The sequence below is a fragment of the Callithrix jacchus genome, chromosome X (assembly GCF_049354715.1).
Source record: "Callithrix jacchus isolate 240 chromosome X, calJac240_pri, whole genome shotgun sequence".
Taxonomy (NCBI): Eukaryota; Metazoa; Chordata; class Mammalia; order Primates; family Cebidae; genus Callithrix; species Callithrix jacchus.
The window spans coordinates 69,033,072-69,048,303 of NC_133524.1; the positions used below are offsets into that span (position 1 = coordinate 69,033,072).

A 15,232-nucleotide genomic window follows, 5' to 3' on the forward strand; every position below is an offset into this window, starting at 1 on the left:
TCAGGACACTGAGACCATCCTGACCAACATGGCGAAACACTGTCTCTGCCAAAGCACACAAATTAGCTGAATGTGGCTTAGAGGGAAAGGGAAGACATGAATTTCTACAAGCCCACGAGGCCAGGGCCAGAGGCGACCATGTGTCCTAACCCCATCCCCCACCACCCTACCGTGTGGGAGCAAACAGGATACCAGTCATGCTCGGGGCTACCTTCAAGCCCCAGAATGGAAACGGTTACACTGAAAAGCATAAGAAGAAATTAAAAACCACGACTTCCTTTTGTAGCTTGTATTCCTTTCCTTCTGCTGCCGTAAAAAAATGTGACAAATTTAGTGGCTTCAAACAATACAGATTTATGATCTTACAGTTCCAGAAGTCAGAAGTCTGAGATGTGGGCTGGGTGTGGTGGCTCACGCCTGTAATCCCGGTACCTGGGGAGGCTGAGGCGGGCGGATCACCTGAGGTCAGGAGTTCAAGACCGGTCTGGCCTACATGGTGAAACCCCGTCTCTACTAAAAATAAAAATAAATTGGCCTAGCGTGATGGTGTGTACCTGTAGTCCCAGTTACCGGAAAAGCTGAGGCAGGAGAATCGCTTGAACCCGGGAGGCAGAGGTTGCAGTGAGCCAGGATGGCACCACTGCACTCCAGCCTGGGCAACAAGAGCAAAACTCTGTCTCAAACAAACAAACAAACAAACAAACAAACAAACAAACAAGTCTGAGATGCGTCTCACTAGACTAAAATCAGGGTGTTGGCAGGCTTGGTGTTTGTTCTAGAGGCTCTAGGGAAGAGTCTGTTTCCTTGCCTTTTCCAACATCTGGACGCCTAGGCCCATGGCCCCTTCCCCCATCTTCAAACCTGGTAACGTCAGGCCAAGTCCTTCTCACACTGCCAACTCTCTGGTTCATTCATTCTGCCTCCCCCTTCTACTTACAGGGACGCTGAGACTACATTGCGCCTACCTGGACAATCCAGGAGAATATCCCTGTCACAAGTGCGCTGACTGGCAACCTTAATTTTATCTGCAACATTCATTCCCCTTTGACACGTAATCTCACATGCACACAGGTTCTGGGTTAGGATGTGGGTGTGGGTATCTTTGGTAGTTGGCGAATTATTCTGCCTTCCCCACAGGCCTAGGAAGAAAGGGGTTGCTATCCTAGGAGGAAAGGTGGCAACGTCCCCTGGGAGATTTCCCGGGAATACATGATGTTGGGCTACACCCCCATGTAAGTACTTTAAACTTGGTTTTTTCGTTTCGTGGAGACTGGGTTTCACTATGCTGCCCAGGCTGGTCTCGATGCTCTCACTTTGGCCTCCCAAAGTGCTGCGACTACATGCATGAGCTGCTGTGTCTGGCCTAAGTATTTTAAAGTTACACTGGATGTTGGCATTTTCTTTTCTTTTTTTGAGACAGAGTCTCGCTCTGTCGCCCAGGCCGGAGTGCAGTGGTGCAATCTCGGGTCACTGCAACCTCCGCCTCCCGGGTTCAAGTGATTGTCCTGCCTTAGCCTCCCAAGTAACTGGGACTACAGGTGCGTGCCACCACACCCGGCTAATGTTTTTGTATTTTTAGTAGAGACGGGCTTTTACCATGTTGGCCAGGCCGGTCTCGAACTCCTGACCTCCGGTGATTGCCCTCCTCGGCTCCCCAAAGTGCTGGGATTACAGATGTGAGCCACCGCACCCGGCCAGCATTTTCGGATTAGGCATTTTTTAAAAAGAGAGAGACAGGGTCTCGGTATGTTGCCGGGCAGGGGTGGTCTTAAACTCCTGGCCTGAAGCAATGTTTCCGCCTCAGCCCCCCAAAGTGCTGGGATTACAGGCCTGAAACATGGTGTCTCAAAGTAAGCATTTAAAAAATGTAAATGCAAATATTACTGTATTCTGATACCATATCAGTTTTAATCATCTCACTCAGCAGCCAATCAGTTCGTCCCTGTAGGTGCCATAGGCTGAAGCGTGTACCTTCCCTTCTTGCATTTCTCTCTTTCTCCCCACACCTTATCAAAATGAAGCCAGCCATGTGCTTTATTGCCTCAGGAGAGGTATACAGCCTGGGTAGGAGGAAGAGAAGGAGGAGGGAGAGAGAGAGCTGTGGGTCCCCGGGCCCTGCTTCCTAGTAACACTCTGAGGAGGTGGTAATTCCCCAAAGAGGAGTGGTCCCCAGGTGCGTGCAGGGAGATGCACCAGAAACTGAAGCCTCCCAGCTGCCTGGCAGATTTCCTCAGCCACAAAAGCAGCAATGAACCGGGTACAACGAATAGCTTAGCAGAAGCTTACAGATGACAACAAGATCCCCCACCTCTCCGTCCCCAGATGCCTGACACTGTGAAAGGTCCCAAGACCTTTTCTTGACATCAGGGAAGCAGAGACGGTGAGGATGACTCAGGGTGAATTTCCCACACTCTGCCGAGATGGAGTGCAGAATCGAAATGAGATTGATTTAGAAAACCAATAAAGAGGGGCGAGGTTTCTCGTATACCTAGATTTCTAGTCTGGGATGACTAACAGTAAAGAAAGACACACCTTTCAACATACGGAGGAGCCTGGGCACAGTAGAAGAGAAAGCAGAGGGGAGCCATGCGTGGTACATGGGGAATCACAAGTTTAACGTGAAGCTTTTTATTTTCTTGATCCACATCAGAGAATATGATTCTCCTTCACAGAGCAGTTGATAGGCAATAGCATTACGAGAGAGAATGAAAAATAACGAAAAATAGCAGGGGTGCTCTAAAGTGAGAGAGAATGAAAAACAGCAGGGGTGCTCTAAAGAACATTTCCCACGTAATTGGTGCATCCTTGTTGGAGAGCAGTTGGCTAGTATCTAGGCGACAGGAGCATCTGGGATGATTCAGAAACCCTACCAGCACACGTGCTCAGAAATCTACATTCTTAAATAGGTTCCCCGCTCTCTGCCCTTCATCCCGAGGCTCAAGCTGGCATGTCTCAACTGGCCCACCGCAACAGCCCCTCTTTTCTGATTCCCCTATGCCCAGTCTTGCCTTGCTATGGAAAGATTGCTCAGAATACAAACCTCATCATCTCGTTTCCCTGTTCAAAACTTGACGGTGCTCTTCCCCACGGCCCTGTGTATAGGTTGATGCCCCGAGCTTGACGCACAAGGCCCCGGGGCCTGGCTCTTTAACAAGAGCCCCACTTACCAAGCATACTGCCAAGTTTGTTCACCAATTGGGTCAACAGGCTCCTCTCCAAGCCTCTGTGCATCTTGTTTCCATGTGCTCTTATCCATTGGGAATCAGTTGCCTTATCCATGGGGAATCTCTTCCTTTCAGAAGTTGGCCTCAAACCTCCAATGTAGTAGTGACTGCTGCTTTTTGGGGTCCCACAGGACAGTGTGCACCAGGATAGAATAGGAGTTTGGATATCGGATTTTAATTTTTTTTCTTTTTCTTTTGAGACGGGGTCTTGCTCTGTCACCTAAGCTAGAGTGCGGTGGCACGATCTCGGCTCATTGCAACCTCTGCCTCCCAGGCGCCAACGATCCTCCCACCTTAATTGCTTTAAAAGATGGTAACTTTTAAAACAATTCTTTCTCCTCCACTTAAAGAATTCTTTGAAGGTACAGGCTATGCGTGGTAGCTCTACATTCCTGCCATCTTGTAAGATTGTCAATGATTCTCTCCGAGGACCTGGTTTCAGGCCCCCGGGGCCTGGCTCCTCATTGTCCCAGATCACCTCCCTCTGGTCTCAGTCACCTCAGGCTGAAGGGACTGGAATTAGAGATGACTTCAACACCAGGGGGTGGCACAGAACGTAAGTCAGGGAACATTGCTTCAGGCCAGGAGTTTAAGACCACCCCTGCCCGGCAACATACCGAGACCCTGTCTCTCTCTTTTTAAAAAATGCCTAATCCGAAAATGCTGGCCGGGTGCGGTGGCTCACATCTGTAATCCCAGCACTTTGGGGAGCCGAGGAGGGCAATCACCGGAGGTCAGGAGTTCGAGACCGGCCTGGCCAACATGGTAAAAGCCCGTCTCTACTAAAAATACAAAAACATTAGCCGGGTGTGGTGGCACGCACCTGTAGTCCCAGTTACTTGGGAGGCTAAGGCAGGACAATCACTTGAACCCGGGAGGCGGAGGTTGCAGTGACCCGAGATTGCACCACTGCACTCCGGCCTGGGCGACAGAGCGAGACTCTGTCTCAAAAAAAGAAAAGAAAATGCCAACATCCAGTGTAACTTTAAAATACTTAGGCCAGACACAGCAGCTCATGCATGTAGTCGCAGCACTTTGGGAGGCCAAAGTGAGAGCATCGAGACCAGCCTGGGCAGCATAGTGAAACCCAGTCTCCACGAAACGAAAAAACCAAGTTTAAAGTACTTACATGGGGGTGTAGCCCAACATCATGTATTCCCGGGAAATCTCCCAGGGGACGTTGCCACCTTTCCTCCTAGGATAGCAACCCCTTTCTTCCTAGGCCTGTGGGGAAGGCAGAATAATTCGCCAACTACCAAAGATACCCACACCCACATCCTAACCCAGAACCTGTGTGCATGTGAGATTACGTGTCAAAGGGGAATGAATGTTGCAGATAAAATTAAGGTTGCCAGTCAGCGCACTTGTGACAGGGATATTCTCCTGGATTGTCCAGGTAGGCGCAATGTAGTCTCAGCGTCCCTGTAAGTAGAAGGGGGAGGCAGAATGAATGAACCAGAGAGTTGGCAGTGTGAGAAGGACTTGGCCTGACGTTACCAGGTTTGAAGATGGGGGAAGGGGCCATGGGCCTAGGCGTCCAGATGTTGGAAAAGGCAAGGAAACAGACTCTTCCCTAGAGCCTCTAGAACAAACACCAAGCCTGCCAACACCCTGATTTTAGTCTAGTGAGACGCATCTCAGACTTGTTTGTTTGTTTGTTTGTTTGTTTGTTTGTTTGTTTGAGACAGAGTTTTGCTCTTGTTGCCCAGGCTGGAGTGCAGTGGTGCCATCCTGGCTCACTGCAACCTCTGCCTCCCGGGTTCAAGCGATTCTCCTGCCTCAGCTTTTCCGGTAACTGGGACTACAGGTACACACCATCACGCTAGGCCAATTTATTTTTATTTTTAGTAGAGACGGGGTTTCACCATGTAGGCCAGACCGGTCTTGAACTCCTGACCTCAGGTGATCCGCCCGCCTCAGCCTCCCCAGGTACCGGGATTACAGGCGTGAGCCACCACACCCAGCCCACATCTCAGACTTCTGACTTCTGGAACTGTAAGATCATAAATCTGTATTGTTTGAAGCCACTAAATTTGTCACATTTTTTTACGGCAGCAGAAGGAAAGGAATACAAGCTACAAAAGGAAGTCGTGGTTTTTAATTTCTTCTTATGCTTTTCAGTGTAACCGTTTCCATTCTGGGGCTTGAAGGTAGCCCCGAGCATGACTGGTATCCTGTTTGCTCCCACACGGTAGGGTGGTGGGGGATGGGGTTAGGACACATGGTCGCCTCTGGCCCTGGCCTCGTGGGCTTGTAGAAATTCATGTCTTCCCTTTCCCTCTAAGCCACATTCAGCTAATTTGTGTGCTTTGGCAGAGACAGTGTTTCGCCATGTTGGTCAGGATGGTCTCAGTGTCCTGACCTCGTGATCCACCCCCCTCGGCCCGCAAAGTGCTGGGGTAACAGGCGTGAGCCACCGCGCCTGCCCACTGTCTTCTTTTTCCAGTTCCTCGAGGTGTAACATTTCGTTGTTATTTGAAATCTTTCTGGTTTTTCGTCGTAAGCGATTATTGCCGCAAACTTCCCCTTAGAACTGTGTTTTTCCTGCATTTCACACGTGTTGGTATGTTGTGAATCCGTTTTCCTTTGTCTCAAGACGGTTTTTAATTTTCCTTTTAAGTTGTTCTTTGATCAATTGGTTGTTCGGGAACGTGTTGTTTCATTTGTTTGTATTTGTGAATTTTCTGAAATTCCTCCTCTTACTGATTCCCAAGTTCCTACCATAGTGGTCGGAAAAGATATTCGGTATGATTTCAATCTTCTGAAACGTGCTGACTTGTTTTGTGGCCTAACGTATAATCTATCCCGGAGCATGTTCAGTGTGCACTTGAGAAGAATGCGTCTTCTGCTGCTGTTCGGTGGAACATTCTGGACATGTCTGTTAGGTCCGTTTGCTTTATACCGTTCAAACCCACACTGTCCTCATCGATTATCCCTCTGAATTTCCATTGCTGACAACGGAGTAGTGAAGGCTCCTACTACTGTTGTATTGCAGTCTATTTCTCCCTTCAGATCTACGATGATTTGCTTTACATATTCAGGTGCTCTAACGTTGGGTGGATATGTGTTTATAATTATTACAGCATCTGGATGCATTGACCCCTTTGGCATCATGTAATGGCCTTCTTTGTCTCATTTTGTAGTTTTTGACTTAAAGTCTACTTTGTCTTGTACCAATATGGCCACCCCTGCTCTCCTTTGCTTTCCATTTGCATGAAATGTGTTTCTCCATCCCTTCGCTTTTAGTCTATGTGTGTTCTAAAGGTGCAGTGGGTCTCTCACAGGCATCGTAGAGTCAGCTCTTGGTTTTTCAGTTTTTTTAATTTTTATTTTATTATCCATTCAGCTTTGCTATGTCTTTGACTAGAGAATGTAATTAATTTACATTCAAGGTAATTATTGATACACAAGGACTTACCGGTGCCGCGTTGCTCATTGTTTTTGGTTGTTTTGTGTATTCCTTCTTCCTGTCTTCTTTTGCTGTCTGCCTTCGTGATCAAGTGGTTTTCCATAGCGATCTGCCTGGATTCTTCACTTTACATCTGTTATGTATCTGCTACAGATTTCTGTTTCATGATTATCATGAGGCTTACATGAAATGTCTTATGGTTATAACAGGCTATTCTGAGCTGATGATAAGTTAACTATGACTACACACAAAAACTACAATTACGCTCCTGCCTCCCCTTCTATTTTATGTTTTTGATGTCACTACTTACATCTTTTTTATATTCCATATCCCTTAACACATTTTGTAGCTATACTTTTACAAATAGTTTTGTCTTTCAACCTTCATACTAAAGATAAAAGTGATTTACACACCACCATTACAATAGGAGTATTTTGGTTTTGAACGTGTTCTTATTTTACCCACGAGTGTTCTACTTTCTTTTTTTCTTATTGCTGATTAACATCCTTCTTCTTGGCCAAGTGCGATGGCTCAAGCCTGTAGTCCCAGCACTTGGGAGGCTGAGGCAGGCTGATCACTTGAGCTCAGGAATTCCAAACCAGCCTGGGCAACATGGTGAAACTCTGTCTCGACGCAAAATTCAAACAAACAACAACAACAACAAAATTAGCTGGGCATGGCGGTGCGTGCCTGCAGTCCCAGCTTCTTGGGAGGCTGATGTAGGAGGTTTCCTCCAGCCTGGGAAGTTGAGGTTGCAGTGAGCCACGATCACACCACTGCACTCCAGCCCAGGTGACAGAGCGTGACCCTGCCTCAAAACAAAGAAACAAACAAAAAACAAAACCCAAAAAAACACACGAACTCAAAAACCAGATCCTTTTCTCTCGGCTTGAAGAATTCCCTCTGGCATTTCTGGTAATGCAGTGAGCTACTTCAGGAAGATTATTTTTAATTCCTTCTTACAAAGTTTCTAAATCTCTGCTTCTTTAGGGTCGATCAGTGGAACTTTACTTTGTTCTATGGTAGTGCCATGATTCCCTGATTGAGTGTGAGCTTTGTGGGTGTGCACTGGTGTCTGTGCATTTACAGAAGTAGGGACCTATTCCAGTGTTTGATGAGTGGCTGTGGCTGGGAAAACCCTTCACCGGTCAGTCCATCCAGAGATTCTGGGAAGACCATCTGGCATGGTCCATGGATGGGTTGCTGCTGGATTTCTCAGGAGAGCCGGCTTGGTGAGCAGGCAGGGTGAACCTGGCACCTGGGTTCATGGATTTGGGCCTGAGTCCTGGGGCCAGGCAGACCAACCTGAAACCTGGGTGCACAGACCAGAAACCGAGGTCTCTAGGCCAGGCCAGAGCTGAGGTCTGCCGGGAAAGGCCTAGACCCTGGGTCTATTGTGGTAGGCTTGGACCCTGGGTCTGCAGTGCATGCGGACACAGGGGTCAGCCGGGAGTCTGGGGCCACAAGGGCTGGTGTGCCCTTGTGGATGCAGTGCATGCATCTGTGGGGCCAGCCTGGAGGCTGGGCCTGCCGGTGCCAGCTAGGAGCCTGAGGCCATGTGTACCAACCTCGTACTGAGGTAGACATGGAGGTCGGGTCCATGGGTGCTGGCCTGCAGCCTGGGGCTATATGGGGCCAGTTTTGCACTGGGGAGGACTTGAAGCCTGAGGCCTCAGATGTGTGGCTCAGATGTGCCCTTTGCCTGTTTGGAGGCTGGGGTGGGCCTGGGAGCCTGAGTCTGAGAGAGCCAGCCAGGAGACTCAGGCCAAGAGCACTAGACTGGCACTGGGCAAACCTGGGGCCTTTAATCCTTGGGGGCTGGCCCGGAAGCTGGCTTTGCAGGTGCTGGCCTGGTGCTTGAGGTCACAGGGGTCAGCCTGGAGCTGGAGTAGGTACAGAGGCTAGGTCTATGGGTGCCAGCCTGAAGTCTGAAACTACAGAAGCCAGCCTACCACCGAAGCAGACGAGGTCCAGGGTCAGTAGGGGTTGTCCTGACACTGAGGAGGATCTGGAAGCCGGGTCCACGAGTCCAAGCCTGAAGTCTGGGACTGTGGAGACTGGTCTGCAGGTGATGTCTGCATGTGCCAGCCTGGGGTCTGGAGCTCTGGAGGCTGGCCTGGAGTCTGAGGCCGCAGGGCCACCCTGGGTCCATGCACAGGCCTGGCGGCTCAGTCCATGGGCGCCAGCCCAGAGCCTGGGGCTGTGAAGCTAGCCTTGCCCCCACACAGGCCTGGAGGCTTGGTTCATGGGTGCGCCCAGAGTCTAGGGCTGAGGGAGCGGCGTGGCCACGGGGCCTCTCTGGAGCCTGAGACAACCAGGGCCTGCCTGGTGATGAGGTGGGCCTGGAGCCTGAGTCTCTGCGGGTTGGACCGGCACTGGGGTGGAGCCGGAGACAATGTATAGGGGTGACCTGGAGGCTGGGACTGCAAGGGCCAGCCTGGTGCCTGAATCTGTGGGAGTCAGCCTATGCTAAATTGATTTTCCAGAGCATGCCAAGGCCGTTCACGGGGGAAATAATTTTTTCTTGAAGAAATTGTGCTAAGCTAAGTGGTTATCCACATGCCAAAGAATGAAGTTGAATCCACACCTCATACCATATACAAAAATTAACTCAAAGTGAATTCAAAACATAAATTTAAGAGTTAAAATTGTAAAACTTGCAGAACGAAACATAGGAGTAAATCATGACTTTGTATTTGGTATTGGATTCTTGGAAGATGACAGCAAATGGAACTTCATTGCTCAGAGATACGGCTCTCATTGGAAAGTAGGTGCCTGGCCAGAGGCGGCAGGACAGGAAGAAAGAGGTGGGTGGAGAGCCCCAAGACAGGAACCAAGAACAACCACCCAGTCGAACCACCGGCGTCAGGGCAATCCAAGAGTCTGCCTCCCGATTGGGTAAAGCCCAGAGGCCTCGCCCAACAAGGGGCGCGCTGGTTGGCGGTGGACGGACCAATGAGAAGGCGAGGAACAATGACGGGGCCCGGGAATGGAGGGGGCCTGGAAGCCACGCGATGTCAGGAACATCTCGTGAGCAGCCTGTGGTGAGGGCGGCGCTGTAGGGAAGGCCTCGCCGTTCCCGTGGCCTGGCCCGCTCAGCTGGGCTTGGCTGGGGTCAGCTCTCCCCTCCCACCGTTACCAGGACGATCATCTCCCCACAGCCCAGGCTGACAGGACTGGCGCCATGAGCTCCCCCGATGAGGCGTCCGTTTTGGGGGCCGATTTGGGCCCAGAGGGTGGCGAGCAGGCCGGCGCCCACACCGAAAGCTCCAGAGCCCCATGGGGCCGGGGCCGGGGCCATGGCCACGGCCGTGGCCTTGATTTGGGGGCACAGTGCAGTGGTGAGGGGCAGGGCGAGAGCCGGTTCGCAGATCCCGAGGGCTTCAGCTTCGAGTCTGAGAGTGAAATGATAAAGCAGCGAAGGGTGGTGCTCTGGGGACAGGAAGGCCGGCCTGGCACCCCGGTTGACGACTGGGGGGTCGGTCCCAGTGGGAGAGGCGCTCCGGGCCCCAGCCCGGGAGAATGCCAGCAGGCCTCCGCCGGCCCTCTCCGCCTCAGTGGTCCTGGGCCAGGCCCGGCCTGGGAGAACCCGGAAAGGGGCTCGAAGAGCAGCAGTGTGAGCGTCCCAGTGGATCCCCAGCAGCCCTCTGCGGAAGGCCCCGCCGCGCTGTCTGAGGACGAGGACGCTGATTCCACAGATGAGAGCAGCCACTTACCGGTGATTAGGGTAATCGTTCGCACCAAAGAAGGAAGCCAGGTCAAGCCCGGAAGCCCCAAGAAGCCAGCAGACACTTGCAGACGCCTGAGTTTCCACCGCAAGGAGAGTAACCTTCACGATCAGGGCCCTCTCCTGACCTCTGCTCCCCACAGACTCACTCCAGCCGTGGGGAGGCGCGCCGTGGGAGAGCTGGAAGCGTCTTCCTCGAAGAAAATGCGGAGCATGGTCTGGGGAAAGGTGGGGGTCGGGCCCAGCTGCTCAGGAGCTGCCTTTACAGGGCCGGTACCCCGGGGCTCTCCAGGAAGGAAGGTGGCCCAGGAGAAGAAATCCCTAGGGGGTGAGCCAAAACTGGCCCCGGAGGGACGCTTTCCTGCTTGGAGGCAGCGACTCTCAACAATTCCGCAGGATCCGGCCAGCTTCCCGCTGGTCTCTGGTGTGGGTCTCCTGGGGCAGTCTGGGAGACCCAAGGAGCTCAAGCACTGCAGCCCTGGGAAGAAATCTGAGGGAAGAAAGACCAGGGAGTCCCAGGCAGCAGCCAGAGAAGATAATGACCCAAATAGAGATGAGGTCCCAAGGGCCCAAGTGAGTAGGTTCTCTTTGCTGCACTCCTCCTTCTCCTCCTTGTTCTCCTCCTCCGTCTCCCCGTGGCCCAGCTCTCTTCCAGCACACACCTCTTTACCCATGCCCCCCCTCTATCCCTTGCTCGAAGGTTGTCATCGGGAGCCCAGGGACACTAGGAGGCCCGATCGGGGTCCTCCTCGTAGGGGCACACATTAAAGGGAGCACTCGGTGTGTGCCAGGCCCGGCTCTGGACACTGCAGTTGTCCTGCCTCCTCCCCCAGGAGGAGCTGGGATGGAAGGCTCCTACCCCAGAGAGAAGCTGGTTTGGATTGGGGGACCCCTGAAAGTGTGGGCCGCAAAGCTTGGGTGTCTAGACTCATCCTCTTCCCAATTCCTCCTTCCCTAGCTGTTACGCAAGCCCTCCTGTCTTGGGGCTGACTGAGGGAGAAAGTGCTAATGAGATTAGTCTGGAGTCCCCACCTTAACACAACCCCTCCTCACGTGTACTTACCGCCAGCCCCACTCAGAAATTGCTGTTTCAGCTTCCCACACACAAGCCAGAGGTGATTTCCCCGTCTGTGCGTCGTGGGGAATGCAGCAGTGGGGACCTCGCCATCAGAGCTCCCCAAGTTCCAGGAACCTCACAGCCCTCGGCCTTGAGCGTGAGACGTGTCGTGCTCAGACCCCGTGAGTCTTGTGGGTTTGACAGGGGTGCAGGGGAGAGGGCTTAGGGAGGGAAGCCTCTAGCTCTGTCTCTTCTGGAAGCTCGGCCTTGCTCCCAGGCTTCCCTGCCCAGCCAGGCAGCTGTCCCAAGGGAAATGGGGTGTCTACTGGGCTGGCCTGAAGCCACATGGTCCTCTCTGAGTGGGATTTGTGCGGTGGGGGGCGATTTGGAGCAGCACCCCAGACTCCAACTCTGGAAGGAGACTTTCAGCGGCACTGAGCCCTTTTCTGTTAAGTCCTGCTCAGCCACACTGCCCCTCCCAGGGCCTGGCTGTGGCGGCCCCGCTGCTGGCATCCTACCAGGAGCCACAATGCTAGGGGGCCACAGGTGCGCACGGGTTCACTGGGGAACAGGGAAGACAGTCCCACAGGGAGGGTGACGGTTGGAGCTGCTGGGCAACGTGTTGCCAGCACAAGGTGATGCTGCCTCACCTTAGACCCTTCTAGGCCCTTTCCACCTCACTGGGAGGCTTGGAAGCTGGATTTTGTGTTCTCCTTCAGGTGACCATCGGCAGCCTGTCCATCCCCCAAGACCGGAAAGGCAGCAGCCGCCCCCGGGAGCCCAGGGCTGTCTTCGGGTAATGCTTTGTGTGGCTCCCAGAAATCCAGGTCCACACTAGATGGTGGCATCCGTGTCCAGGTTAAATTGGTTTCGGTGTCTTCCCCCACACCCTTCTCCTTCCATACCCCACGGAGAGTAGGTGCCTCCTTTCCATCGAGGGTTCTGTGCCAATCCACCTCACCACCGGGCTGCAGGCCATGGGTGCTATAAGGGCTGGGGGAGAGAGGGAGGACAGGGAGAGAGGGGGCCAGAATTGACTAACCATTTTGCTTCCTCCCGTGTCTGGCGGCCTAGTGTGTCTGGCTGCAGAGGGAAGTCGAGGACCTTAGAAACCAACTAGGTATGTCGGAGCCCTGGCTGGGACAGGGGTGGGCAGCGCTGTCTTTCTGCAGGTGCCGAGGGTGGGGGTGGGGTGCAGGTGCAGGCGGCATCACCGGGACTGACTTTCCTCTGGGGAAGAGAACCAAGCAGGCCTGGCCCTGGAGCCTTCTGTGCCTTTCCAGCTGGGGGTGTGCACAGACAGCAATGTGTCGTCTGAACTCCGTGTACACTTTGTCCACCAGTCCCAGAGATCTCCTTCTCTTGGGGCCATTAGAGATACCGCATGTGTTTTCCCTTTAACCGCTGCCTCCCTTTAACGGCGCGTGCGGTTTTTGCTTGGTGGCTGGCGTATCTGTCTCGGAAACACATTCTGAACGGTTCTGGGATGCCCCAACACCTGAGAACCACCTTCCCGCTTAGAAGGTCATTTCCACCCTTACTTGAGGTTGACCGGTGGGTGAGTCAGTCCCAGGGCCACTGGGGTTTCAGGTCGCAGGGCTAGGCGGTTCCCCAAGTGGGCAGGGGGTGGGTTTCTCTTTCCCTGGGCCTGGAGAACCCAGTTCTGCCTCTCTGTTTCAGTGGCCATGCAGTACCTCCTTGACAAGTCCCAGCACTTTTGAAGTGAGTGTTGGACACGCCATTCCCCTTCCCACAATTCCGGTAGCTTAAGAGGGCTGTGGGCTGGCCCTGGCTGGGGGCCTGTCCCTGAACCTGCTCTGTTTCACAGGATGGAGCCAGCGTCTTCCTGCAAGATGTGCAGTTGGTACCTCTGGAGCCCCTGAGCTGCAGCCGAGCTGGTTCCCTCCGAATCCTCTTCAGCCAAGGCTTCCTCTCTTCCTCTGCGTTTGCCCTCTTCCCGCCGCAGTTCAAAGCAGTTTCAAATAAAGTCATTCTCATATTCTGTGGTCTGTGGTCTACCCTCTCTGCGATTGTTGGGAGGGCTGGCGGGTGGCGGGGGGGGGAGTGTTGCTCCATTCCCTGGCGCTGGAAAAACAGTTTCCCTGGAGCTCTGCGGTGGGCCCTCTCCCTGCGGCGTGCCTGGGCCGGCCTCTGAGCAGCAGCCCTCCAGTCACCATAGTGCTCTGGGTCCAGGTGCTGCGGGAGCCCTGCCCGGCCACAGCAGCATTTCCTGCCTTTCCCCTACACGCCTTGCTTGTGGTCCCTCCTCTTCTCCTCCTGCTTTGGGGTCTCACGGGTCCCCTTCTTCAGCACTCTTCTCCCTCGCCTTCACAGGCACTGAAGCCCTCCTTCCAGAACCCCGGTGTCTCCTGCCTTTCCTCCTGCGGTTCACTCTGTCCTGGTTCTGCCCTGTCACTGTCCTTTCCGTCATGAGCATCCTTGCTCTCCCCAGTGGGTTGACGCCGGTGGCCTTCCCTGCAGGGTTATTTCCGTGCTGTCGAGGAACACGACAGAGCCCATCCTCCCCTTCAGGGGCCCAGTCCTCTTCCTGGAGCCATTATGTCCCTCCGGTGCCACCGCGCACACAGGTCATCTGGGCCAGAAACCCGCGTGGCATCCTCAGTTCCTCTCTCGACCGTCACCTTTGAACCTCAGTTACCAAATCCCGTCAGGTCTCCTCCTCAGTTTCAGTAGCCAGGTGGAGGCAGAAGCCACATCCCGGTGGGTGACCAAGCAAAAGGGAAGGCACGGGGAGCGCGGAAGAAAAGGGAGGGGTAGTCTCTTGGTTGGAGGTGGGGGCAATGGTCTATTCTGGAGCCTGCGGGCCAACCTGGTGGAAACTGCCTGCCAGCAGCTACACGAGAGGTGGCTTCCACATCCTTGGTGTCCTATAGGCGGCCAACAGCCCCTTCTGCAGCCGGCCGACTCCATACCCTTGATTTGAAAATGGCCACCTGCTTTCCAGGGCAGGTGCGTATACCAGGCATGACTGTTCTTCCATAGCCACCATCAAATACCGTTCCACCACCCCCAAGGCCCCAGGTTTTTGTGGACATGATATTTCCGTGTCTCTGCTCAGTCTTCCAGGCTGCCTCTAGAGGTCACACGAGATTCCCTTGAGCTCCCTATTCTGCCTTCAGCCTCCCTGACAGTTGGGATGGATGGCCTCCTTCCTTCAGCCGGAATTCCGGGCTGGGTGGGCGTGAGGCATGGACACAGATTCCGCTTCCAGTGAGGAGGTGTGTGTAGATTCTGCCAGCTCCCCAAACCAAGAGATTGGGTATTGGACAGACAAAGACAGGAGAAATGCAGACACCATTCAAGGTTATTGTGTGTGGGGAGAGAGGTCTGTGGTGTTTTATTTCGTTTTGTTTTGTTTTGTTTTGTTTTGCTTTGTGAGACAGAGTCTCACTCTGTTGCCGAGGCTGGAGCGCAATGCCATGATTTCAGCTCACTTGCAACCTCTGCCTCCCGCGTTCAAGCGGTTCTCCTGTCTCAGCCTCCCGAGTGCACCACCACTCCCGGCTAATTTTTGTGTTTTTAGTAAAGATGGTGTTTCACCATGTTGACCGGGTCTCAAACCCTGACCTCAGGACGTCCCCTGGCCTTGACCTCCCTAAGTGCTAGGATGACAGGCCTGAGCTACTGCACCCAGCCAAGTCATGGTTTCTACATGGAAGGAGTGATACTGAGGTGAAAGGTCAGCTTCCCCACCATCTCGGGGTCCCTGGCAGGACACCTGTTCCTGACTCAACCCACAGGAAGCATCGTGAGTGCCTGAGGGGAGAAACGTCCCTGAGGGCAGCCAGAGACAA

General features: G+C 53.4%; 1 protein-coding gene across 2 annotated transcripts; it reads left to right on the top strand.

The window, feature by feature from the left end:
• The first annotated feature begins 9,652 nt into the window (after window positions 1-9,652).
• On the top strand, window positions 9,653-13,421 carry LOC118142802 (uncharacterized protein CXorf49-like). 2 transcript variants are annotated; one of them, XR_013531603.1, is made up of 6 exons: window positions 9,653-10,933; window positions 11,455-11,599; window positions 12,137-12,275; window positions 12,492-12,537; window positions 13,098-13,139; window positions 13,246-13,421. XR_013531603.1 is itself a non-coding variant. In XM_078363110.1 (6 exons), exons 1-5 carry the CDS (start codon window positions 9,818-9,820, stop codon window positions 13,136-13,138), a joined length of 1,425 nt encoding a protein of 474 aa, XP_078219236.1. In that variant the 5' UTR covers window positions 9,653-9,817; the 3' UTR covers window position 13,139; window positions 13,246-13,419. The 2 variants fall into 2 exon arrangements, 1 of the variants encoding a protein (XP_078219236.1); XM_078363110.1 differs by having other exon boundaries at window positions 12,137-12,213; window positions 13,246-13,419.
• The last annotated feature ends 1,811 nt before the right edge of the window (window positions 13,422-15,232 follow it).

Bases quoted from the DNA above. Each gene is read 5' to 3' on its own strand.
- LOC118142802 (XM_078363110.1), top strand. From the start codon at position 9,818: ATGAGCTCCCCCGATGAGGCGTCCGTTTTGGGGGCCGATTTGGGCCCA. The intron at 10,934-11,454 runs GTGAGTAGGTTC...TTGCTGTTTCAG, and splicing joins ATGAGGTCCCAAGGGCCCAA to CTTCCCACACACAAGCCAGA. The intron at 12,538-13,097 runs GTATGTCGGAGC...TCTCTGTTTCAG, and splicing joins GGACCTTAGAAACCAACTAG to TGGCCATGCAGTACCTCCTT.